The sequence below is a fragment of the Pyricularia oryzae genome, chromosome 5 (genome assembly GCF_000002495.2).
Source record: "Pyricularia oryzae 70-15 chromosome 5, whole genome shotgun sequence".
Classification (NCBI taxonomy): Eukaryota; Fungi; Ascomycota; class Sordariomycetes; order Magnaporthales; family Pyriculariaceae; genus Pyricularia; species Pyricularia oryzae.
In genome coordinates this window covers 2,876,458-2,900,855 of record NC_017852.1, presented here as the reverse complement: position 1 = coordinate 2,900,855, position 24,398 = coordinate 2,876,458, and the positions used below count along the sequence as shown (strand labels likewise).

Genomic DNA, 24,398 nt, shown 5'->3' with positions numbered 1-24,398 from the left:
ATGTGCATGTCGAGGACATTATTATCCGGGAGTATGACGCCGAGGGCCAAGGCCGCTTGCAAAGCGACCGGGACCATTGTTCCTTCAGCCTGGTTTTCTGGTCCGCGGGTGCAATATAGATCACAATGCTACAACCCCTGGGGTGCTTTCGTCACCAACCAGCGGCCGGGGACGGCTGCACACATAGGCTACCTGCTGCATCATTGTCTTCCGTCAGTCGGTAATCTGGATCCGGTCTAGTCTGAAAAGAGCCCCAAGGGACGGGAGAATATGCGGTGTGGCAAGGGATAAAAAAAGGGGGGGCGATAGACAGAAGGAGACAGAGAGGAAAACATGGAAACAGAAGAAGAATAACGAAACGTGCACAATTGAATTGACAACCGACAGAATCCACATCGACCAAAAGAGGAAAATCGACTTTTCTCCCGTATATTAAAGGCTGCAATGCTGCATCAGGATTGGCGGGCTTTTACTCGCGGCAGAATGTGAATTACATGGGTCGAGCTTATGACTTCCAAACGGTCGGGACCGACGGAAACCGTGCGCTTTCCGTTGCTTGAGTTGTGGGGGAGGCTTTACTCGTCATTCTAGTTCTAGAACTAGACCTTGTCTCCTGCAGGCAATAACATCAGCTTGGAATCAAATTAATTATTAACCTAACCCGACATCAAACTCATGTCCCAACCCCATACAGCTACTTAGCTGATGTGGGCAGCCAAGCGAGGCAACGGGTTGAATAGGGGAAACGCAACGTTGGCAAGGACTTGTTGGCACTCGATATGCAGCTTACCGGCGTGCATTTCTCTGCCAGAGCTGTCGGTGTGCGGCTGCCTACTTGCCTTTAAACACGCACACCGCATGGGATACGTTGTAGTTGTATCTTTTTGTCAGGGTAAAGGTGGATATTATCGGGTTCCTGGGTTGGCAAGCCAATTGTTGAACTGAACGTGAGTCCAATGCATATTCGTCCAGAACTGGTAAATCTCTTGAATTTTCTAGAGCAGTCAGTGCGAGCAATGACCAAGATGCAGGCCTCAAGTTCGGCTAGACATGTTTAAACGTGGCATGGAAAGCGGTTGCATTTTTCAGTGTGTGTGTCATTAGAGACTTGTCAGCCTGTCAATCGTTCTATGGTCAGCCGGTTACAGCACATTTTCATCCATGGGGGGCTTATACAAACAGCAAAAATCTGTCCAGCATACCCACCTTAACTAGTCGGTCAACTTGCAAGCAACCGTCAAAAAAGCCCGCAGATGACGCTTTCTGATTGCTCAGATCTTTCGCCTCACAAGCCCTCTCCAATAGTCGAAGCTGTTTTCGTCACTCTGCAGCGAAAACACCCTGCCGGTAGTCCTGTCTCCCGGTCCCAGCTCCTCGGCAGTCAACATCCCCCAGTCCTTGGTGATCCCTCTGACCTTGGCTCTCACACCGCCCTCGGTCTCAAGGGTCACCACCTGCTCAGAATGCAGCCAGTGGCGGTAGTAGGCGCCCTCAAGCTCACCGGAGAACCCCCGCATGGTGAAATTATTGTATCTGGCCTCGATTCGCGTCAGGATGCGGGCCAGGAGTTGCTCTAGCTTCAGAGGCGGCAGGCCTGCAGCTTCGGCCAGCGCACGCAGCGACGTCGATGGTCGGGAGTTGTTCGTGTTTATGCCAACCCCAAGCACAATTTGATAGTTTCCGGAACTGTAGGAGCAGTTTGCAAGTATTCCCCCTATCTTGACGTAGTGCGGTGGGCCTTCGGACTTGGTTGGGTCGCGGCAGTAGATATCGTTGGGCCACTTCAGCCTGACTTGCATCTTCTCATATCCCTTATCGTAGCCTTGGATTGCTTCAACAATAGACACAGCTGCGAGGTACTGGATGAACACAATTGGTCGAGTTGTCATCAAATGCCCAGGGTGGTTGATGAGGATTGAAAACATCAGCGATCCAGGTGGCGCTATCCAGACATTGCTGCCTCGACCTCTACTGGAAACCTGCGTAGTTGCAGCGAATGTGAAGCCAGTGGGAATGTTTCCGAGAATGGTCGGGTTCCTGAGGGGGGTTGTCAGTTGAGCGCACAAGACAGACGACAAGCAGGTTATATGACATGCAGAGCCTTGTAGGACGGGACCTCATACTTTTCCAGCATAGTGTTTGTACTAGTTACGACTTCTCCATACATGAGAATGGTTCCCCAATCACGAGAATCTCTCTCCTTTCTCCTATAGCGGCTGAGACTGCTGTAGTACAACTCATGGTCAAAGTGTGGTGTTTCCTTGTGTTGAGGCCAGGAATCTTCATGGGCAAACAAGATAAGTTGATCGTTGGCATGAGCCTCGCTTTTGTCGGATTCGGAAGCACCATCGTTCATGGCGTTGCTAAGGCTTGACATGTCCCATGTTTTGCTCGAAGATGGGTTCACAACGCGGAACGAATTGATCTCCGCCTTGATGAGTTCTGTTCCATCAGATTGCTCAGTAAGGACATTCCCTAAAGAGTGAAGTACGTCACCAACTTCTTGGTGGTTGGCAGATGAAAGGTGTAAACTTGACAAGGAGGGGACAGTGCCCACCGGGTCTTCAACCACCTCGAGCCCTGTTCTCATCAGAGCGGCCCTGAGGAATGCAATGCGCGCCTGTTCATCTGCTTCAAGATCCAGAATGAGCTTGTCGTACCCCTTGACTTCTGGTCTTGGGGGGCTCAGCTGGGCTTGGTCGAATCTGTTTATCAGGTAGTTGGTCAGTATATCTAATGTCTCATCTCACGAAAACCTCAAGAGGCAAAGCATACTCGGGATGCGGTCCAGTCAAAATGACATGGCCATCCTTGATCTGAATATGGACGACGGCGGCTTTCCCACTACCGCCATCTACGTCCAGATCCTCGGCGTATTCTGCAAGCACGTGGACATTTTGCGATTTCATCGCTTCGGCGTCCACAAACACTCCGCCGCCATTGTAGTAGCTGCGGAAGGTGTCCGCTAGTCCTGCTGTCGCCTGGTCCGTAAACTCGCTGCGGTTGATTCTCAGCTTGACAGCCCTGGCTCCAGCCTCGCTGTGATACTTGAACCCATAGAATGCGCTGCCACGACAGGTCCCTGGGAAAAATGATAGCTCACGGGAGCCAATGACCTCCATGCCCTCTTTGCTTCCAACCTCGAACTCGCAGCGCGCAGATCCATAGTAGCCGCCAGCACAGAAGCCGAGATAACGGCCACCCCTGCGGACAAAGGCCGAGATTGAATCATTGCCAGAACCGTTCAGCACTTGGCAATATTTGAGATCGGCACCCCCGGGGACCACTAGCATGGCACAGGTTGGTCCCCAGGGCTCCTTGAGAATGGCATTCTCATCTATGGTGGACACTGCGTAGTTGGGGGCCAAGAGGCGACGTAGAGTGTAGACGGCATGCTTGACAGATTCAGTAGTTGTGCCGCTACCTTTTGTTTTGTTCAAACAGTCAGAAGTCGTATTTTTGATGGCTGACTAGTAATTTTTGGGATTTTGAGATAGTATAGCCGGAAGCAACAAAACTTACCTGTGTACACCAGGACATTCAATCGACTTGGTGCCATTTTAATTTGCTTGTCTGTTGTTTTGCAATTCCGATTACCAGTGTAAAGGCAGCGAACGTGCTGAATGAGACGGAGGGAGCGGATGTTCTGATCTGTTGAGGAACGAATGGTGGGTGCTCTCGTGGGGCGCCGCAGTGAACCTAGAACGACCCTGAGCAAATAGCGTACTGTGAGATTTTGTTTTCTGTTAGAAAACTTTCGGTGTATCCTCAACTAATTAAATCTTCGATAAGCTTTGCAGGATTTCGGCTCAACACAATCAATCAGTGATCCTCAAATTAAGATATTCAAATAATTGAAAGCTTCATAGTTACATCCACCGTAACCATCATGACCAAAGCCGAGAGCGAAGCAGAAAACAAGCAAGCTTCGGCCGAGGACGACGACGAGCCGGACGAGTGGTGAGTTTTCTGGGGCTGTCAAAGGCACGCCTACCTGGGTCTAGCGCTGCGCTCATCAGAAGAAAAACTCTCACCGCTCCAGGGACAAGCGCATATTCAGCACTGGGTGTTCCGAAGAGAATTGGAAGCTCACGGAATGTCACTCGGACAAGAAGGACTGGAGGCAATGTACAAAGGAGGTACGTCCAAGACGAAATCGCCTATTCTTTTCAGTTGATCGCTTGCTAAAGATCCAAACCCCACCTACCCTGCACATGGCTCAAACAGATGGAGCGGTTTAAGGAGTGTTGGAAAGCACACAAAAACGACAAGAGGACCGAGACGAAAGACGCATAATATCCTCGATTCTCTCGGCTGGATTGTAGTATTTATTGTTTTAATGGAGTCAAAGACGGCTAGACCGTGTGTACCTGTGTTTTATATGACATATAAGCCTACCTACTTACCACTCACTTAGTTAGGTGCACTTAATGCACAATTGGAAGACACTCCACTCTACCGTCTGGCTAGTCATCTCGACGCGACAGGGGTACAGGCTGTTTGTTGGTTTCAACACGCGATTCTGTAGAAACGCAAAAATTCATGACGCCATCTCGCCCTCGCCACAACCACATCACCACCATCACCTTCACCTAATTAGACATACAAAAATAAAATGTCATCAATAGCAGCCCGCACTCTGCGGCCTTTACGGTCATGCTCTGCACTCCGAGCCAGGTCCTCGGGGCCGTCCAATGCCCGCTCCGTGAGCTACTGGAAGCCCGCCCAAAACAAAGCAGCACCAGCACCGTCCACCCCGGCATCAACGCCGGCAGCACCCGCCGCAAAGAAGCCCTACACCAGAGCCACTCCAGCGACGGCGCGGAAAACCGCCCCCGCCCCTGCCGCGTCCGACCCGCAGCCGCCATCGCACCCGGTCCTCGACCCGCAAGCAGCCGCGGTGCCTCCTCCTAGCATCGCATCCAACTTTGCCCCGGTACCCGAGGCGTCGTCGACGATTGCAAACGCCATTGCCTCCAGCAGCAGCAGCACCGGCCCCGACGGTGGCGATGGCGGCGCGACCATCAACTGGTCCGAGTCGTTCCACGGCCTGGGCCAGAGCCCCTTCAGCCCCGAGGCGGCCGCCATCCTCATGGCGCCCCTGGACCCCGAGGACGTCGAGGTCAAGCCCGACGGCATCCTCTACCTGCCCGAGATCAAGTACCGCCGCATCCTCAACAAGGCGTTTGGGCCGGGCGCGTGGGGGCTGGCGCCGCGCGGCGACCTCGTCGTCGGGGAAAAGGTCGTCACCAGGGAGTATGCGCTGGTCGCGCACGGAAGGTAAGGCAGCACTGCCCCGCAGCCCCTCACGATCAGACATTGCTGGGAGGGGAATCGAGAGGTAGCTGACCCCCAATGATTCAACCCTACTTTATAGATATGTCTCGCAGGCCCGCGGCGAGTGCCAATACTTTAGCGACGAGTCCATCCCCACGGCGGGCGAGGGCTGCAAGTCCAACGCTCTGATGCGGTGCTGCAAGGACCTGGGCATCGGCTCGGAGCTGTGGGACCCCCGGTTCATTCGCGACTTTAAGAAGAATCACGCCAAGCAGGTCTGGGTCGAGCACATGGTCAACAAGAGCAAGCGCCAGATCTGGATGCGCAAGGACGGAGAGGCCGCTTATCCTTGGAAGCTCAAGACGACTGCTTGAAAAAAACAAACAAGCAGGCACTCTATTCCTATCACTTAACGCAGAGATACCCCCCCTTACGTGAACGTGTAGAACATGTTCGAGCAACATGAGGATGTTTATTCTGCCATGTAAATTACACATTTTCTTTTGTAAGAGATAGAACTCCGTGTAACTTTAGATAGCCATGTACAGCGCATTGCTAAGCAGACAGCCTACGGCATACCCTGCTGGTTCCCAGCTGAGTGGTCCTTCCGCTCATTTCTTATGATCAATCTGGCAAATGTGAATATCAATGGGCCGTGAAAGGGTCTTACTGCAGGGCACACTTCAAAGTTAACACAACTCGATTCCATTTCGGCCATTGCGGCTCACGTCTAATGATGGTGATCCTGTTTATCCTGTAAGACTCAGATACTGCCAGTCGTCGGGACGAGCCGCCAACAGGAAGGAAGAATAAAGGCCACAAGTGACGTGAGGTCACATGCAGAACCAAAAGAATGAAATAGAAAGGAATTTCAGACTCGATAGCAAGAGCAAAACAAAAGACAGTTACTGGCCGGCGTTGGTGTTCACGCCAGAGCTGTGACCAACGTTGGACCTATCAGGGTTGGCAGCGTCACCGGCCGCCGGCGACTGTGCTCCTCCCCAGCCCCACGGCATCCAGGAACCGCCAGCTCCCTGGACCCGACGCCTGACGGAACCGTCCTCGTCGCCTCCGACCTCCTCCGTCCCGCTCATGGCGTCAATGTTCTCAAAGTCCGTCTCGCTGCGCGATTTGGTTAGCCCCGCCGCCGTGTCGGCCAGGCCCTCGACCACGTCCCTTACGCGGAAGAAGCCCTGCGACGATGAGTTCGGCACAGGCGTAGACGCCGACGACGCCCCAGACTGCACGCCTGCAGCCTCGCGGTCCAGTGCCGCCAACAGGGTCGTGAGGCGCTCACGCTGCGTCGCGATGAAGCTGGCCTTATCGGCCTCGTTGACGTGGCTGGGTATGACGGATCTGGAAACGCCGGGGCCCTGCTGGTTGTCCCTAGCACCACCGGCGGAGCTCATAGCGGCGCCCACGGCGCCAGCCAGCATGCCGTAAAAGTCGTTGGCGGCGCCGCTGTTGCCATTCGAGTCGCCACCGGCGCCATTCCAGCGTGCCGAGGGCAGAGCGAACCGCGCAAGCAGGTTCTGGGTGACGGAGGACTGCTGGCCGCCGTATCCCTGGGCCTGTGGCGGCTGCTGCTGTTCCTCGACCCGTGACGGGGCCATGCCCAAGACGTTGACCTTTACGTACTCAATCAGCTGCCTCAGGTACATTACCCCCATGGCCTTGGCCCGGTCGTGCGCGGATGCGATGAAGTCATCGATATGGTCTTCATTCTCCTGCAGGTACGGGTGGATATAGTCTTGATAAAGGACGCGGGCGCCTTGGGTCTGCGGCAGGATGAGGTAGAGGAGGAAGAGGAGACGGATGTATGCGTAAAATGGGATCCTGGTCGATTGCGAATTTTGGTGCATGGGTTAGTAGGGTGGCGATGATTTCGGATCGTGAGTGAGGATGGATCTCACCAGCAGAGAAACCACTCGGTCCACGACTCAACCAAGAGCGCACAGGCGAGGACAACCCAGTACATCAGCCATGGTGTGAGCTGTGCGGGATCGGTAGTCTTGAGGGCTTTATAAGAGGCGAATAGAGGAAAAAGGAAGGACGCGATGGAGCTGGTAGTAGCCGTGACGGCTTGGAGTTAGCTTCAGTCCAGCAGCGGAGGCATCAGATCACAAATAAGCGCAAGTTGGTTAATGTGCTATTTTTGGCTGCTAGTTTTTTTTTTTTTTGAATAGCAGAGAAAAAAACGTACGACAATAGCTTGGCGAATATGTCGAACATGGCGAAAGTCTGAGGGTCGGATATGAGTTTCTTAGATGATGCCTTCGGAAATCTAGGGCAATACTCGGTCGCATAGGAGGGGAAAAGGATATAAAAGAAAAAGCATCAAGGGTTGGGTCTCTCCGGGAAGTTTCAGGAAGCCCTCAAAAGTAAAAATTCCCAAAGCCCGCGACGGGCAGCGAGGTTCATCCAAGCCTTGGGGGAGCGAGACAAGGTCACAAGCATGGCACGCGCGGACAAAGCAGCCCGTCTCAATGGGAAAGCCCCACGAAACCCCACCTGAGCCGGGGTCTGATGGTGTTTATCGGGCTTATCGCCGTAGCTATTTGAAGCTATAGCTTTGGTGGGCTCTACGTCACCAGGCGGAACTCAGATCAGCGGCCGCGTGGGGTAGCTGATGTTGCCGTGTGTTGCCTGGATCTGGCTGACTCGGCGCTAGCCCAGGTCCTGTGAGCTTGTACTGGGGCACCTAGGGAATAGCGGTTTCATTTTTGCGACGTAGGGAGAAATTTGTACCGGTGATTCCGACCTTTTTTTTACGTGATTATCGTTTTCTTTTGACCTTTTCCCGAGCAGTATTTATTACAGACGGTTTTTTTTTTATCTTTCCAGCCTGCTTTTACCTCGATTTTTGGGACAAAGGATACCCTTATAAATCGCGATGTCCGAGACACCATCTGAACCGAATGTCGAACTCTACACGGATTTAGCGCAAAGGCCTCGCTCACTTGACATTAAGCGTCTTCGGACCAAGTGCCATTGACGCAGAATGCAGTCAGGCTACGTGCCTTTCTTGACCTTTTGTGGTTACCCATTACGGCAGCCTGAGAAGGTCCTCTGTGATTTTTGATCAATATCGCCTATACAAGAAGGGGTGCTTCTTTCTTTCGGTGCCAGTCGTGAAAAATTAAACTAAATTCTCCATCGCCTAATACCCTAGCAATATAGTCAACGAGACTGCAATATCTAGGTACGGTACCTGTCTACAAGAAGCTCCAGTCAATGGCAAAATAGCGATTTTATTATACAGAGGCGCCATACCTAGTCGTTGCCTTTTTGTGCTCGTGAATCACAAACAAATCTGACCCAACGCAGTCGTCTATCGGGAGACTCAGTCACTGAAGCCAATGCCACTGCTCGTTCCCGACGTGTACTTAAAGGGCCCGATGCCTCTATCTTCAGAATTTCTGCACTGCAGAAGACTTGCGCCAGGAGTTATATATACACCTACCTACCTGTCCAATCTGATCAGCTAATACAATCCAGCTTTAGCAAACAAGGTAGTACTAGAGATAACTTTGGAGAAACCTGATCGATCCTTCCAAATACATACTCCAAATTGCATTTTGCCATGTTGTCACTGCTAGGAAACCTGCAAAGCAGCAGCCGTCCTGGAAATGCAAACACCCGGCAGGATAAAAACGCCCTGGGCAGTGAAACTCCCAGCACAGCTTGTCCCGCCGCTAGAAAGACACCAAGCTCGTCAGGGGATGCATCCGCAAGCGAACAGCCAGGCTCTTCCAACTTGTACTCCTCTCCCGGGGCAGGGCGATCCATCATGCAGGACCCGGGCCCACGAAACCCCAACTGGCGGTGGCAAACCCGACAGGCCGAGGACGAGCCGAAACCCAACAGTAGTCGGCATTCGCCGGGGGAGCCCGCAAGCCGGAGCCCCAGATGCAGCCGTCGCGAGTCGACACTCCACTCCGCGGACGACGGCGACACCATAGACGTGTACTGGCACAACCTGGCCGCCGACCACGAGGACAGCCCGGGGATATTCATCGGCATGCGGGACCTGTACGCGGGTAGCGTGGACGACTACATCCGCGCCATGTCGAGGTTCCTGAACCGCACGGCCGGGGTGCTCCGCCTGCACTCGGTCAGCATCTTTCCGCGATCCGCGGTTGTGGTCGTCGATACGCAGCTCACGGCCCTGTACGTGCGCGCTGCGATGAGGTACTCGGGCATGTCCCCGCCGAACTTGTATCACATCCCTGGCTTTCAGGGTGCGGGAAGGACCTAGGGTCGTTGGGTGTGTGTGTGTGTGTGTGTTTTTTTTTGTGGGTGACTAGTTGACAATCTGTGTGTTAAGTAGAGCGATATATGATAGATTTGCTGAGGAGTTATCCCTACTCATCCATTTGAACATATTCTGTATGTTATATTGGTTATGTGCTTTCTTAAGTTGTGAATTCATTTTGCGTTTCAGGGGATTACCACACAGATATGCAGTAGTCCGGGATATATCTTCTCTTCTTTAGGGGGGACATGAGTCTCCTGAATGCAGGTCTAACGATATGTATTTATGAATTCATATCTGCAAAGGAAAGGGGAAAGGAAGAAAACATTACAACGCTGCAAAATTGAAGTCTAGAAAGACATCACGGCGTCCCCTCTAAATTGTCCATAATCATCACCAATACCAGCTATAGCACGACCCCCCGGCAGCGGCTATTGGGGAATCACAGGGTTGAGTGTCTGCCAAAATTTGCACCTCTTGCCCCTTCCGCCCTCCCAGGAATAAGCGTCGACGAGTTTGAAGGCGTTCCGCAAGGTCGGTCCGGTAAACTCGGTCACGGTGGCGCCGTAGACCTCGGCCGAGTACGGCACTCCGCCCGTCTGGTTCAGGTTGAGCATAGGCTGGTACCCGACGTTCCACCGTGGCCATTTGATGGCGTTATTGAACGCATCTGGGTTCGACGAAGATGCGCCGCTGGCTACGCTGGTGGCGATGGATGGGTTTCCTTTAAGGATGAAGTTTCCAAATATGCCTTTTATAAGGGCAATGATATGGTTGGAGTCAGCTTTCGGTACAATTTATGTAGATTCTGAACTGGCTTCTTCTTCTCGTTGAGGTGTGAAGCAGGCAAACTCACGGCGGAAAGCAAGCCTGAATTCGGGACTGTGGCTAGGGTGGTCTGGTCCGTAGACTGCCGCATTGTCTCGACCATGGGTCGCACAGGGAGTCGAGAATTGGTACCTGTAGCTCTCACGCCCGGAGCCGGAGCTGAATGCATCAGCAAGCCAGTAGGCAGGGCACACAAATGTAGCCTCGGCGTATATGTTCTGTGTTTGGGCGTTGTTGTCATGAATTAGCTTTCGTTTGTTGGTCTTCCGCGCATCATAGCCTGGAGATGGAAAATATGTGATTTTCTATTTTTTTTTCTAAAAAAAAAAAAGAAAAAAAGGGGGGAACAAACATAGGCGCGCTGCTGATGTCCAGTGCCTGCCTGGCTGACGTTGACAGCCGTGGCGGGACCAAAGCCGTCGGTTTCGAACCGAGGGCTGTTTGGGTCGTCTGGGCCCGAGACGCTGGGGTACGCTTCGAGCACGGCGGTCACCTGCTTTTCAGAGAGGTTCACAAAGTAACGCTTAATGTACGCGCGGAGGCGATCTTCTGTGTTGATGTCTCTCGGTACGAAAAGGTATCCCTCGTTGGCGTTGTTCTAGGTTGGGGGCAGTTAGCTCCAGTCGTGGGTAGCAATTGTGACCTTGGGTAGGAAAATCCTCACCCCAGCGAGTAGCCTTCTGCCGTTGAGCTTCTTTCTTAACAGAAGCTGGCTTGCAGGTGCGGTGAGGTATTCTCCATCAGTTACAGGGATGTTGGCCCTGTTTTGAAGATATGAACAAAAGCATTGTTGACAAAGTGTTGATTAAAGAATCTTTTGTCCAAACAAAAGCTAACAGCTTACCAGTTTAGGTAGGGAACCAAGCTGCCCACGGTCAGGTTCGAGCTCGCATACTGCAGAGTCAACGTATCCGCTGCCACCAGGCAGTCAAATGACGCAGGGCCATGAACCGGGCACCCCGCTAACTTGGCAAAGGCTTTGTAGCGCTCAACAATGACTTTATCATCGAAGCGAGGCTGCGTAGGGAGGTATGGCGACACCGGAATGAGCTTTTTTTGTTTTGTTTTCGTTTTTAGTTTTTGACCAAGTGCCAGTGTTTTCAGCTCTTTAGGGGATATCTCCCAACAAGAGGAGGTAAAAAACAACTCACATTGGTGAAAAGTTGCTCGCGCAGCGCCCCGTCCCGCGCAACGGCCAGAAGCATGACGCTCCCGCCGCCCGCAGACTGACCACCGATGGTGACGCGCCTCGGGTCGCCGCCAAACTTTTGTATGTGGCGCTGCACCCACTTCAGCGCAAACTCCTGGTCCAAAAGTCCTGCGTTGAGGACGCCCTTGGCCTTGATCTCTGGAGATGCTGCAAAGCCAAAAGCACCAATCTGTCGTATACCAATTTTCCTTCAAGTCAGAGAGAGAGAGAGCACTCGTTTGAGAGAACTAGAAAAAGAAGAAAACAAAAGAAAAGGGGCAGGGTCTCACTCTGTACTGTATCGTCACAGCAATAAAACTGTTCCCATTGGCAGCCATCAAGGCCTCCATTGGCATCCTGCCATCTCCAAGGCCGTAGCCGCCGCCGTGGATAAAGACATAGACGGGCAGGGCAGCGGTTTCGGCAGCAGGCCCTCTAGTCTTTCCGTTAGCCGCACCTGCCGTCTTGCTCGGCGCGTATACGTTCAGGTACAAGCAGTCCTCGTTGCCTAGAGCAAAATATGGCGGCGAAGGAGCTGGGAACTGCATGGGGCAGACGGGTCCAAATTCCGCGGCGGACCGGACGGCAGTCCTGTTGGTCTCTGGCACGCGCGGTGCCTGCCATCTCAGCTTTCCTGTGGGAGGGGCTGCGAATTGGATACTGTGTGAAACTGGTAATTAGACCAGAACTAGTTTTAAATGCCTCCTTTAGATTGTTCCAGGACATTTGAGAGGCTTCTGCGCTTTTATGAGCTGTATGATATACTTACCCTTTCCAGACCTTCAGTCCATTGGACGTATCCTCCACACCTCGATACAGAGCATAACCAAGGTCGACAGTTAGGGGGAGCGTCGCGCCGCAACCATGAGCTTCTTGCGCGTCGGAGACGGTGAATAGTGCAAGGCAGACGGCCGCCAAGAAAGCGCGAGTAGCCATTCTTCTTTTCGCCGTTGTACAACTTTGGGTGTGCAGAATCCCCAGCTCTGGTTGTTTACTACAAATCGACCGGCCATGGTGCATGCGAGATTATCAAGTTTTATACCCGGCCTGCCATGCCTAGGCGCATAATATTGCGCCATGTACATAGTAAGCCGTGTAAGATATCCCCCACGATTATCGGGGAACAATCTTGCCGCTGCTTTCTTTTTTTCCTCTAGCCTAGGTCTAGTCTGGTACGATGCGGTATAGCCGACCCTAATTTGGTATGCTTTCCCCTTGCGAGGGTACTCGGTCTGGATCACTGAATTGCATATGGGAAAATGTACCATTTGTATAACATTGTAAACTTCAATTATCTGCAATATTACAATTACGCCTTTTGAATCTATTTAAAATCGAAAGTATAAAAGTATTATATTTAATATACGATATTTTTTTTAAAAAAAGAGTGTGCAAATTATAAATAGCATGTATAGCATTAAACACTTACAATATAAACAATGCCAACAGCATTGTAGGGCCTTTTGGTGAGTAGTTTTGTTAGTTTTTCGTTTTTTTATACTTATATTTGCTTCCACAACATTTCAAAAACTTACATGATCTTAAATATAGAAGATATTGCTTAAAATACATATTATAGCAGAATTCAAATAAATATTAAGAACGTGGTTGTTGAGATGCACGCAGTTAAAGTCGAAAATCTTCAAATTTACATGATGAGGTGATCCAGACTTTTGTGAACCCCTGTCTAAGGGGGCCCACAACCAACAGCCCCCGAGTAAATTACCCGGTAGAGATCCCATTGAATGACGCCTAGACTCTTGTAAATGTGTCATTCTGTAATTTGAATGTAAGCAAGACAGTTGTGCAGGAATCTCAAATACAAGCCAAGCTATAAAAAAAAAAAAAAAGGGGGGGGGGGGGGGGGGGGGAGGGGGTTTACGGCCACAGTAACAATGAAAAATAAAAGAAAAAAAGAGAGGAATGAGGGGTATTACACCGACTTTCATAGCAACGTGATGAAGAATGAGCCATTGAGGATACACCCACCTTCTAAGCATGCCAAGATGATCCGGCCAGTGCGGCCTCAGATTATCCCGATCTCCAAAGCCCAAGACCCTACTTCTGTTGATATATATATAGATGCCCTCATCTCCACAAATATACGGATTGCTAATCTCTCATTTTCTTCCAATAGTATAAACTATAAGCTGCGTCAACATCACTTTTCAACGCAAACGGCAAGGTCACCTGGAAGCCATGAAACACCCAAGCTCGCAGAGGAATATACGCTCACGAGCTCGTCGAGTTGGATGTGGTTGTAGTCCCGCTTGGACATGAACACACGTCTGCCTCGTCGACCAAGACAACCGCGCCCCATTCCGTGGCCACCTCGAGCGCCGGCTTAAGTTTGCGGCCCATAACCTTCGCGTCGAGTCCAAGGTCTTCTGCCTGGAGGTTGAGGAACGGCCCGCCGGGTTTTATCTGCGATGGCCTCAGCTGTGAGAGTTTTGCCTGTGTCGAAGGCCTTGATAGGAGGATGAGAAGCCCTTCGCCCTTGCCGCTTGATGACATCCTGCGATCTACCCTTGTTGTCTGTTCGGTGATTCGCAACAAAGGACAAGATCTGATCTTTTAATTCTCAGCCTACACAAGATGGTCGTATGCCTCGTCGTTCCAGCGTATGACCTTGCATCCAACGCTCAGCACCCGCTTATCCCTCTTGATTATGCATCTGGCATACTCCACCTTGCAAGACAGCTCAGTGTTTCCCATTGTTGCTAGCACGGTAGTGTCGTACTGGAAGAATGCCCAGGCTGTCTTGAAGGATATGAGCCGCTTTTGTTTCGGGGCGTCAATCTTGAACTAGGTGTCAAGAAAAACGTCGCCCAAGACTGTAACGAGAAGCTGCAGAAAATGCTTGGGCTTGTCGGCTGCGGTATTGCAAAGCTTAGACGACCTCCTCGTGAAATGTATGCAGTACCTGGAAAAGCCTCAAGAATGTAGCTGTCTCATCGATATCCAGATGAAAGTCTCTCTTTTTGAGGATGGATGGGCTCCAAGAATGCCACCAGCACCCGCTCCCTGGCGTCTATCCTTTAGTGCTCAAGTGGACCGTTGCAAGGGGGAGGTGGCAGGTAGGTAGATAGTGTAGGCAAAAAAGCAAAATTAAATGCGGTTTATGTGGATCGAACACATGACCTTCAGATGTAGGGCTGAAGTGGACTTCAGTCTGACGCTCTCCCAACTGAGCTAAACCCGCATATGTTAGACAAACTTGTTTGTCAGTCTATCTGCATGAGCAGAATCAGCCCCCACAGCTCTTTTTTCGACGGAGTTACCTCACCTGGCAGTTCCGCAACAACCTGCCTAATACCCTCGCTAACAGCAATAAATGTAAAATTGAAAGACTTCGGTACCACTTCGTATAAGAAACGTCCGCATAAAAGGGTGTTTCCATAGTTCTGCTGCGTTTCTGCTGGTACTTTTTTTTTTCATTTGACCTTATTTTTATGCTATTTCCTCAAGCTTTGCTTGCAAATTGAGTCGCGCAGATATCTTGGCCGGCAGCAGAATGTATTTTGATAGTCCCCGCTCACAAACCTTTGCCAACGATTTGACAAAGCTTACCTGTAAGGGTCTATTTCGTTATTGAAGACGATAGTCTTCTGGATCCTTCCCCTGAGAGACAAAATACTATACACGAATAGGTAGTTATATACCCAAACTGGCGAGGCCAAAAGGCCCTGGCCCTCAAAGGTGAGGATGGGTAATTGATAGTAAAGTAGTGCGAATACCTCTCGTTTCTTGGGTACATATGCTTCTGGCAATGTGGCATTACTAAAAGACAACCGTGAATTTGGCGGTTGAAACCACATGGAAGAACCCCGGCAATAATACGGCACAACTAGCCTCCTGGTTGTCGGAATTCCGAAACCTCCGGAGAGGAAATACTCTAGTTTTGCCATGCCGCTAAAATTGTCTGCTTTAGGTATATGATTGCTATGGGTTGTGGCCTATCATCATATTGGACTATCTGTTATCATTTCATTCCATCTTCATTCACTCAAACTCTTTTGTTTCCAGCGCTGAGGTCAACTGATCGAACAGTCGATATTATCAACAATAAGGTCCATAAAGCAAAATCTACAAACTCCTAATCTCTTGTCTCAATGTCTGCTGGAGGTAGGTACGTAGGCAATACGTTAGATCCGCGGGAACCGCATCGCAAGAAAAAGCAGAGGAAACTGAAAACAGAACAATGGGACAAGAACAAAACTGCTTCGCAACAAATGATCTTGGACAAAAAAAAACAAAAAAAAAGAAACATGTCACATTTGCTGGTCGTCACCCATAACTTTTACCGAGCGCATGCACTCGGATAGCACGCAAGGTACTATATCCCCGTTATATTCCCCCATCTTATTTTCGCCTTCATCCCAGTAAGATCTTGGCGCCTCAGGTTGTGGATCTCTTCACAGCAGCCCCGGATTGTGCAGTTCCCAATCCAGCGCTGGCTGCACTCTCTCCCACACGAACTTCGTCTTCTGGTACACCGACACCGACACTGCCGGCCACGCTGACGACCCTGTCCCGGCCACCGCCTTCTCTGCGGCCTGCCACAGCCACGCCACCACCACCCATGACACCCGTTCCTGTCGCTGTCGTGCCGCCGCCGGTGCTGGCTGCCACACTTGCGGTTGTCGAGACGCTCGCCGACCGCGTTCGGCCGGCATCACTGGTTCTACGATCCCTAACGGCTCGCTCGAGCTCTTGTATGCGCCGGCGAAGGATATCATTCTCTCGCTTGGCAGACTCGAGTTCTGATCGGTAGTACGCTACCTCCTCATACCGATGTGTAGCCTGCATCAAGCCAGGGGAAAGCTCATAGCTTGATGCCATAGGGGGCTGGCCCCTGTGGAAATATCCGCCACCGGGCGCAATGTCAATCGGGTTCGAGTGATGGACTGGTGGTATTGGTGAACTAGCCCGGCTCCGTCGAGAAGCGGTGCTGTTTTGTCTGCTCAAACTCGTGGCAGAAGGTCGACCTGCTGGAGCTGGCAAGGGCCCACCTCCAACCATCGAACCGGCCCCAAACGAAGTTCCCATCATGGCCTGGCTGCGTGCACTGTGGCTGGAAGATGTACGGTGGTGCCGACGTCCGCTCGTCGACGGGATCGAGAATCCGGAACCGGAGATCAAGTCTGTGGCAGGGGTTCCCTCAGCGCCGCTAACGCTGGCCGAGGTTGACGACGTGTTGGACACAACTGAGGCATTCTGTGCTGCCCGAAGAATCGACAGCTCGCGGGTGAGACGATTGACCTGGTGAACGGTTTGGCGTTAGCATTCTTTGGCTACAAGCGTGCGACGCAGCATCTACCACTTTTTGAGGCTTCAAGGGTATGATTTGCGGTGAGGTTTGAACAACTAACCACAGCCTCCTGTTCCTTCTCTAGCTGTAGGTGCAACTCGGCAGCAGTCAGTGGACGAGGGTGCCGTATCGGTCCCGGACCAGACCCAGCCCCGGCATTTTCCGAGCTCAAATTGGACGCGACTGCAGCTGGTGGAAGCTGTGGTGAGGCAAGGGCGGAGGACGATGTCGTAGCAGATGTGTGGGCTGTTTGGTTCGAGGGAAGAATATTGAGGGAGGGAGACCGTGTCGCCGGCGGAGGAGGCATTGCTTGCGAGGACGGTTGACGAGGTTCGTTGATCGCGCGAGTGGTTGAGGGAACACTGTTGAGATCTGGCATATCGAGCTTTATACGGTTGGTAGTCTCACAAGTGGAGGGTGTGCTTGTTGTCGATCGCGAAAGCGCCGCTAGTCAAGATGAATTAAATAGGCACGAAGTGCGGGTATGCTGCCTTTTATCTGCACGCTGCAGTACAAACACAGAGGGGAAATGCTTGTGATCCGCTGCTGCAGCATCAACACGGCAACAAACGAAGACAAAAACAAACACTACTTCCTGGAGCTTGCGTGACTCTTTGGCGCACTTGTCCTGGGTTGAATAACCATTTCATGCGAACCGTAAACAAGTCTCGGCATGGGCTTGTCTGATTCGCCCATGGCTGTGTCAAAGGGAGGGTGTTCCTGGGCGTGAATTGTGAACCGAGCCAATCCAGCGGGGACTGTGGGCCCCGCTCGTCGGCTCTGCGCCCCTGCATCCACTCTATCAGCCGGAGACAGCGTAACGAAAATAGTTCTACCATTGGAAGGACCCTCAACATCAAGCATTGGATGTATTTATTTGCCCAAGCTTTCTAGCATAAACACCTCTCCTACCTAAATGGCCGGTCCTGTTGTGCAGAGTCACCACGAATCAATCGATCTTGACCAGATAGGCGACGTGATCCACACCTCATCATAGCACCTCAGTGGAGAAGTGGTCTTTGTGGCTTTCGTTAGTTTACGCGGCAAGGCAGGCGCAGTATCGCATTGCGTCCACTTATTTGCTTCTGTTTGCTAAGGCATTACGCTTCTTGGGAAGGTTCAAACTGCAAAGGACGGATACTCCGTATCTTAAGGTAGGTACGTAAATGTCAGCGCTATTTGCATCGCTCACCTCCTGCACTTGTGGCAGTCGGTACCTTGGCAATCTTGGGCAGCTTGGCAGCCCGCAGTACTTCGTCTGTACTCCATAAAGTAGGTCTAGTGGGGCTGTTCTTACACAACTCCCGGCCACTATCTTACCGACCTGCCGTTGCCAATGAGTTGTGTAGTGGTGATGTAATTGATCATCATCTGCATGCAACATGGCGTGGTGGAATCTTTGAAAACAATTGGAGCTGGAAGATGATGCTGTTTGTATTTAATTCTGGTCAGATCCTACCAGGTTAGTTGGTTCCAAGCGGCTGCTACCTTCGAAATTCTTCTTCATTCTCCAAAAAACAATCATCCAAACTGCATTCAGTATTAACTCCTTCAAACTACCTACCACCTTACCTTATCAAGCTACAATCAAGATGTCGTCTCAAGAAGGTCGCCAATCACCTCCTCCCGAGAGCCAGACTGGTCCTCAGCTCAAAGACACCCCCGGCTCGGGTCAAGGTCTCCAAGATACTCCTCAGGACAAGGACAAGTCTAACAAGGACCAATTGGAGGTACGATAAACTTTGTCGCAATATGTACTTCTCGAGCAGGCCAGAACACTGACGGGTTCTCAATACAGAATCTCTCCTCGAACCCAAAGGGAACTATGGACGACGCAGTCAAAGACAAGTTCACAAAGCCGAATCCTTGAGAAGGAAGAACTGGATTCAATGCGCTGGGTCTAGGAAGCACATACATTGTTTTCCTTGGTGGAGTTGGCACCGCGCAAGTCAGAGTTGGAAGCTCAATTTAATCGAATGTCACGAATGATCATGATCGTAATTGTTTATTTGTTCCTATTCACAAAAGTGCACTCAAGCCTTCTCGTCCATGAAGTGACTGTCACATGCAAATAAATGCCCATGCAAATACTTGGGAAGTAGATCATCGTCATTAAGCGACCAGAACGAGAGGTGGGGCGGCAAGATGTGTTCAACACTTCCGTAGGAACTGTAGCTCACCTCAGGTAGACAAAGTAGGTACCTCACGGAGCACCAAATGATTGATAGAAAGTTACTACCGTACCAAGCGTACCTACTTGCATGTACAAAACAATTGCCGCCGTTTCTTTCTTTCCTTTACCGTCCTCTAAATTCTGGACTAGAATGGACCAGAGCCTTTCGGTTGTTGGAGTTCGCCACCCAATCAGCAGGCAGTAACATTCAAAGGGACCAACTCGTGGTCGAACGATGACGTTACTATGTTGCCCCTCCCTGCGGCCCCCTGCTAAGCCATCATCCCACCGTACCATCGTGCTTCTTGACCATCGTTGGCAGGCACGCGAACGCTGCACGCCTGTTAAATACCTTACCTCTGCTTCCTTACATCCCCTTATCTTAGTATCCTTAGTATCTCACCTTGAAATACCTTCCACCACAATCACAAAACTTCTGAGCAAATAACCACAAACACAAGACAAAAAGTCGTGCCGCAATCAATCATTGCAACTTGATACATCGTTCAAAATGAGCAACACCGTGACGGTCAAAAACATCTCGGCCAAGACCGACGATAAGGAGATTCGAGACTTCTTTGCCTTCTGGTAAGCTTGCTAAAGTTCCGTCCCATCTTGACATGAGTCGAGTCAGTACACAGCCAAAAGTATTCATTTGGACGACGACATGCTGACTGGTTATTTCGATGACAGCGGCAAGATCACGGACCTCCAGGTCAACACCGAGGGCGAGACCAAGAGCGCTACCGTCATCTTCGAGAAGGAGACAGCTGCCAAGACAGCACTGCTACTCAACAACACCCAGCTTGGCCCCTCTCACATTTCGGTCACCAGCGACTCGCCTGTCGGCGATGGTGCACACCCCGAAAAGACCAACGCAGACCGTGACTCGGACGAGATCACTCAAGAGGATAAGCCACGAGCACGCATTCTGGCCGAGTACCTCGCTCACGGTTACGTAGTCGGCGACGCGGCCATCCAGAAGGCCATCGATTTGGACCAGCACCACGGAGTCTCGTCGCGTTTCGTCGGTACTCTTCAAAACCTCGACCAGAAGTACCACGCCACCGACCGTGCCAAGACAGCAGACCAAAGCTATGGCATCACCACCCGAGCCACATCCCTGCTTACTGGCATCAACTCGTACTTTGAGAAGGCTGCCAGCACCCCGACCGGCAAGAAGATCGTTGACTTCTACACTCAATCCTCAAAACAGGTTCAGGACATCCACGCCGAGGCTGTCCGGCTTGCTGAACTCAAGAAGCAGGATGCCGGTGGTAGCGCGGCCAGGGCTGCTGGCCTTGAGAAGATCCTAGGTACCAGTGCTGCTGGCACTGAGAAGCCCAAAGATGGTGCTTCGGATTCGCCCGCCGCCGTTCCTGGAACAGTGCCTGCCAGTGGTGGTGCCACGACCACCGAGAAGCCCAAGACGAACCCAGTTGAGCCCGACCCCAAAGTTTGAGGATAGGAAGATTCTAATGAAGATGCGCGCATGCGATAGAGCATGGTTTCGGCCAAGTTGGCCAATGATTAAATGAATTTCTGGGAGTGTTTAATGATTAACATATTGCATTTCTGCACGCGAAGTACTGCCCCGTTGGAGCAAGGATTGTTCTTGTGGTACATCTGCCGAGGATTCCGTCTTGCCGTGTTAATCTCAGATGGCCTTTTGATCTTATGTCTACTGTCTTTTTGTACTTGAGATAATCAAATTGAGATACAATACCCCAAAGCCTTTTTTTGCTATTGAAATAGCTAAACGCTGCACCAGTGTTATGCCATCCATCCGTGTTAGCGGAACCAGTAGTTGACGGATACGTTAAGTAAACCGTTAAATGCTGTTCCGGGATTGAGGCTCTTGACGCTATGCCACCAACCCTTTGGGATAAAGAGGCTTTCGTCTGGATTTAGTGTGGCTTCGACCATCTCCGGCATCTGATCCGCATCAGGGCCCCAAACCGCATCATCTAGGGCAGTAGCTTCTGGGCCATCCAACAATTCCATGCCACGGAATCGAGAGTTGAAGTTTCTAGTTCCCAGTCGACTGTGTACATCATGGAAAACGCGCTCACCCGATCTTGGTGGCATCATCCTGACAAGTTTACTGCCCACAGATTGGGAAAGAATGTTGGGATTGGGATCTCGATGCCAGGATGTTTTGGTCGGTGTCAAGCCCATCCACTACCATCCGTGATTAGTTTCACCCTCTCCATTGGGCAGCTGAACTAGGACCCTCGGTTACTTACCAGGCTGCCCCCGTAAACGTCCCCCTTGCCGGCATTCAGGACGACATGAGGTGGAGCTAATGCTGCTTGAAGATTCGGAGGTAAATCTGCGATTGGCAATTGCGCAACGTAGAAGTTGGCGAGTGGTTGACCACCAGAACTCAACGAGGCGTGGTTGTACATTACTGCAAGCTTAAAGAGACTTATTGGACCTTCGAAGCGGATCATTGATGAGCCAGGGGTACAGCTGCGGAGTTCAGTAGAGAGTAGGCTTTCCAACTGCATGTCTTGTTCGCCAAGTTGATGATCAACAATGTCATCTCGAGGAATATCTGGCAGCCTTGCACGTAGCCACAAAAGAAAGTGTGTCAGACCGGGCTGCTGTCGCGGTGAGACGCCAATCTCAAATGGACATGATGTATGGTGGTTTCCACCAAAGGCGGTGTCCCAACATTGCCAAAGCGGTTGATGGCAAGAATATTCATCTTCGCCTTTGGTAAGGATATTACTTTGTTTCCATAGCCTCAGTCCAGAATGCTTAGATAAGCCGTCGGTTGGTCTAAGAGCTTCATAGTAAGGCGCAAGACTGCGAGCATTGCCAGCAAGGGAGGTAGGTAGGGGATTTCTAAGGACAACGGGCAGTCCCGGTTGGAAGAAGTTTTGTTGGAAGTGACTGAGTGAGATTTCGTTTATGTCAAGAGCAGAGCCTTGAATCAAATAACGCCATGGAACAGGTTTCATGATGAAAATCAAGACGCCCAACCTTTCATCCTACGCATGAACCAACATGAAATATATGTTGAAGTGAAGTTTGTCAACGGAAGCCCTGCCATGACTACGCGTTGGCATTTGAGATTTGGGACGCGAAAATGGGACCACATCATGTGACTACACACATCTCGTACCATAACCCGTGTGCGACCAACCGACCTCGAGGCACGGACCATCTGATGACTTCCGCAAACCTGACCTGACCGCCCAGTAAGCCCGATTGATTCTCCATCTTTGGTGGCCGCCTACGCCCGCGCTACAGACGAATCCCAGCCCCACGGGGGGAATCAATTAGGCGGCCTTGACAAGTGCACAATACACCACCCGCGCGCGCAGAAAAACATCAATCTTGTCATAAATCTTTTTTTTTACTCGGTGTGCGACGAACCTATTGCGTTTGGCAATCAAGCTTTGTATCATTTGCAAGACCACAATTATCTTGCCAGACATATCACACAAGCCTTTTTATTTTTCTATTTTTTGCTGTTGACCGCCTCACGCATCGGGGCCGTCCACGCCAATCTGCCCAGATAACCGTCGACCTGACCGATTATGCCTGCGACTTTACCCCGCTGAGGATTCCCGAGAAGCGCGCGTCTGGCTCACCCTGCTCGACTGCAACATCCCATCGAACCAACCCCTTAAGAACCAACGAAAACAAGCGGCTTTGACAATTCACAGTCATACAGGTCCCGCTGCCTGCCAAGCGCGTTCTTCTCGGTCGCAATGTCGACTTCGTCGGGAACGCCAGAGTCATGGATTTCCTCATTTTGCAGTCTTATCGGCCATGAGTACTTTGCAGAGGTGTCGGAGGAATTCATTGAGGATGATTTCAACCTCACTGGGTTGCAAACACAGGTTCCGATGTACAAGGAGGCACTGGAGGTACTTTTATTTCCCGCTTGCTCTCAACAGAGGACAAAATTTAGCATCCCCAGATATTAAAGGGATATCGGAGACTAACCCTTCCCTGATGTTGCGCCGATGTAGATGATCTTGGATGTCGAGCCCGAAGACGACGAGGATGAGGAGGACGAGGAAGAAGAGGACGAGATTGACGAGTCCGGCGATGGAGTAGGCGCAGCAGCGAGGCACGGGGAGCGCCGCAACCACAGTCGCATAGCGAGCGATCTCTCCATGATCGAGTCGTCGGCCGAGTTATTGTACGGCCTAATCCATCAACGATTCATATGCTCGCGCGCCGGCATCCAGCAAATGTCAGAAAAATACGAGCTCGGTCATTTTGGATCGTGTCCGCGGACCAACTGCAACCTAGCCAGGACCCTACCTGTTGGGCTCTCGGACATACCAGGAGCCGGGACGGTCAAACTCTTTTGTCCCAGCTGTCTGGACGTATATGTCCCACCTAACAGTCGATTCCAGACTGTGGATGGTGCATTTTTCGGAAGGACGTTTGGCGCGCTCTTCCTCATGACTTTCCCCGAGTTCGACCTCACCAAACACGGAGCCGATGCGCTGTCGGGCGGCTCACACTCGTTGAGCAGCATGCGGCTGCAGGGTGAGGATGCCAGCGGTGTTGTGGTCAACGGCTTCCACGCGCGTAATATTGCGCCGGGCCTTGGCCGCGGCAAGATATACGAGCCGAGGATCTACGGTTTTCGCGTATCCGAGGTTGCACGGTCAGGCCCCCGGATGCAATGGCTGCGTGACAAGCCTGAAAACGTGACCGAGCTCGACGAGGCAAAGAGGTACATCGAGGAACACCCAGACACGGATGACGAGGAGGGAGACTTGAACATGAATCGAAACGGGGCGTCGTCGCGAAGACGACCGGTGGGAAACGCACGGCTTCGGCAACAGAGGAGGCAACAGAATGGCAGTCCAATGGCAGTGACGGAAACAAATGGGGCAGAGTCGGAATTGTGAATCCATATACCCAAACCGACGTTAACTTGCACATGAGCCAAGACTTCATTGGCTGTAAGTGGCGGCGGGGGCGGCTCGTCCAACTCTAAACTAACGTATCAGGGGTTTACTGCAAGCCGTGCGTGGAAGAAGACCATTGAACCAGAGTACAAGCCCATTATAACGTATCGCGGTAACGGGCTCCGATGGCAAACTACAAATCTTCATTCTTATCTCATAATGTCTCCAGGCGCACGTTCCCCAGCGCCAATTGTCGTCTCTGCATCCCCTCCGGCGTTGTCATGGCACTGGGCTACCATATACACAAATGTTATTTTTTCCCGGGTTTCCTTAAACTTTTTGTGGTTTCTGTTTGATGAAAAAAACAACGTGGGCCCCTCACCCCTTTTCTGAGCTTTTAGTCCCGGCCATGCCCCTCAAGAAGTAACAATACGATGGGTAGTGGTGTTGCATGTTGAGAACAAAAAAGCCTGTGCGTAAGA

The 24,398-nt window shown here is 51.4% G+C and overlaps 12 protein-coding genes and 1 non-coding gene across 13 annotated transcripts; 6 read left to right on the top strand and 7 right to left on the bottom strand.

Annotated features, from left to right (window-relative positions):
* Nucleotides 1-1,271: 1,271 nt before the first annotated feature.
* On the bottom strand, nucleotides 1,272-3,559 carry MGG_00436 (biotin-protein ligase; the record flags this gene model as incomplete). The annotated part of the gene is made up of 4 exons (XM_003718585.1): nucleotides 1,272-2,037; nucleotides 2,124-2,705; nucleotides 2,776-3,424; nucleotides 3,523-3,559. The coding sequence occupies 4 exons, from the start codon at nucleotides 3,557-3,559 to the stop codon at nucleotides 1,272-1,274; spliced, it is 2,034 nt and encodes a 677-aa protein (XP_003718633.1).
* A 200-nt stretch (nucleotides 3,560-3,759) lies between these two features.
* On the top strand, nucleotides 3,760-4,545 carry MGG_17456 (uncharacterized protein). The gene is made up of 3 exons (XM_003718584.1): nucleotides 3,760-3,960; nucleotides 4,043-4,139; nucleotides 4,228-4,545. Exons 1-3 carry the CDS (start codon nucleotides 3,890-3,892, stop codon nucleotides 4,294-4,296), a joined length of 237 nt encoding a protein of 78 aa, XP_003718632.1. The 5' UTR covers nucleotides 3,760-3,889; the 3' UTR covers nucleotides 4,297-4,545.
* On the top strand, nucleotides 4,472-5,931 carry MGG_17455 (uncharacterized protein). Its single transcript, XM_003718583.1, has 2 exons — nucleotides 4,472-5,280; nucleotides 5,378-5,931. Exons 1-2 carry the CDS (start codon nucleotides 4,616-4,618, stop codon nucleotides 5,649-5,651), a joined length of 939 nt encoding a protein of 312 aa, XP_003718631.1. The 5' UTR covers nucleotides 4,472-4,615; the 3' UTR covers nucleotides 5,652-5,931.
* On the bottom strand, nucleotides 5,906-7,744 carry MGG_00438 (uncharacterized protein). The gene is made up of 3 exons (XM_003718582.1): nucleotides 7,481-7,744; nucleotides 7,191-7,340; nucleotides 5,906-7,113 (listed from the first exon to the last, which is right to left on the bottom strand). The coding sequence occupies exons 1-3, from the start codon at nucleotides 7,507-7,509 to the stop codon at nucleotides 6,183-6,185; spliced, it is 1,110 nt and encodes a 369-aa protein (XP_003718630.1). The 5' UTR covers nucleotides 7,510-7,744; the 3' UTR covers nucleotides 5,906-6,182.
* Nucleotides 7,745-7,981: 237 nt separating this feature from the next.
* MGG_00439 (uncharacterized protein) lies at nucleotides 7,982-9,738 on the top strand. The gene has a single exon (XM_003718581.1). It carries the CDS (start codon nucleotides 8,861-8,863, stop codon nucleotides 9,533-9,535), a length of 675 nt encoding a protein of 224 aa, XP_003718629.1. The 5' UTR covers nucleotides 7,982-8,860; the 3' UTR covers nucleotides 9,536-9,738.
* A 225-nt stretch (nucleotides 9,739-9,963) lies between these two features.
* Nucleotides 9,964-12,485, bottom strand: MGG_00440 (inactive carboxylesterase 4; the record flags this gene model as incomplete). The annotated part of the gene is made up of 8 exons (XM_003718580.1): nucleotides 9,964-10,283; nucleotides 10,389-10,578; nucleotides 10,713-10,958; nucleotides 11,025-11,121; nucleotides 11,205-11,410; nucleotides 11,512-11,739; nucleotides 11,840-12,209; nucleotides 12,319-12,485. 8 exons carry the CDS (start codon nucleotides 12,483-12,485, stop codon nucleotides 9,964-9,966), a joined length of 1,824 nt encoding a protein of 607 aa, XP_003718628.1.
* Nucleotides 12,486-12,858: 373 nt separating this feature from the next.
* On the bottom strand, nucleotides 12,859-14,264 carry MGG_00441 (uncharacterized protein; the record flags this gene model as incomplete). Its single annotated transcript, XM_003718579.1, has 7 exons — nucleotides 12,859-12,873; nucleotides 12,979-13,009; nucleotides 13,085-13,109; nucleotides 13,276-13,325; nucleotides 13,539-13,613; nucleotides 13,786-14,076; nucleotides 14,140-14,264. 7 exons carry the CDS (start codon nucleotides 14,262-14,264, stop codon nucleotides 12,859-12,861), a joined length of 612 nt encoding a protein of 203 aa, XP_003718627.1.
* Nucleotides 14,265-14,662: 398 nt separating this feature from the next.
* On the bottom strand, nucleotides 14,663-14,751 carry MGG_20240. The gene has a single exon. It is a non-coding gene; the product is annotated as a tRNA-Phe (tRNA).
* Nucleotides 14,752-15,442: 691 nt separating this feature from the next.
* On the bottom strand, nucleotides 15,443-17,552 carry MGG_14681 (uncharacterized protein). Its single transcript, XM_003718578.1, has 2 exons — nucleotides 16,922-17,552; nucleotides 15,443-16,811 (listed from the first exon to the last, which is right to left on the bottom strand). The coding sequence occupies exons 1-2, from the start codon at nucleotides 17,237-17,239 to the stop codon at nucleotides 15,948-15,950; spliced, it is 1,182 nt and encodes a 393-aa protein (XP_003718626.1). The 5' UTR covers nucleotides 17,240-17,552; the 3' UTR covers nucleotides 15,443-15,947.
* Nucleotides 17,553-18,237: 685 nt separating this feature from the next.
* On the top strand, nucleotides 18,238-18,939 carry MGG_00443 (uncharacterized protein). Its single transcript, XM_003718577.1, has 2 exons — nucleotides 18,238-18,590; nucleotides 18,659-18,939. The coding sequence occupies exons 1-2, from the start codon at nucleotides 18,453-18,455 to the stop codon at nucleotides 18,728-18,730; spliced, it is 210 nt and encodes a 69-aa protein (XP_003718625.1). The 5' UTR covers nucleotides 18,238-18,452; the 3' UTR covers nucleotides 18,731-18,939.
* A 393-nt stretch (nucleotides 18,940-19,332) lies between these two features.
* Nucleotides 19,333-20,785, top strand: MGG_00444 (uncharacterized protein). Its single transcript, XM_003718576.1, has 2 exons — nucleotides 19,333-19,621; nucleotides 19,727-20,785. Exons 1-2 carry the CDS (start codon nucleotides 19,545-19,547, stop codon nucleotides 20,493-20,495), a joined length of 846 nt encoding a protein of 281 aa, XP_003718624.1. The 5' UTR covers nucleotides 19,333-19,544; the 3' UTR covers nucleotides 20,496-20,785.
* Nucleotides 19,840-22,069, bottom strand: MGG_00445 (uncharacterized protein). The gene is made up of 2 exons (XM_003718575.1): nucleotides 21,280-22,069; nucleotides 19,840-21,214 (listed from the first exon to the last, which is right to left on the bottom strand). Exons 1-2 carry the CDS (start codon nucleotides 21,997-21,999, stop codon nucleotides 20,825-20,827), a joined length of 1,110 nt encoding a protein of 369 aa, XP_003718623.1. The 5' UTR covers nucleotides 22,000-22,069; the 3' UTR covers nucleotides 19,840-20,824.
* A 686-nt stretch (nucleotides 22,070-22,755) lies between these two features.
* Nucleotides 22,756-23,916, top strand: MGG_00446 (casein kinase II subunit beta-1; the record flags this gene model as incomplete). The annotated part of the gene is made up of 2 exons (XM_003718574.1): nucleotides 22,756-22,914; nucleotides 23,020-23,916. The coding sequence occupies 2 exons, from the start codon at nucleotides 22,756-22,758 to the stop codon at nucleotides 23,914-23,916; spliced, it is 1,056 nt and encodes a 351-aa protein (XP_003718622.1).
* Between the last annotated feature and the right edge of the window lie 482 nt (nucleotides 23,917-24,398).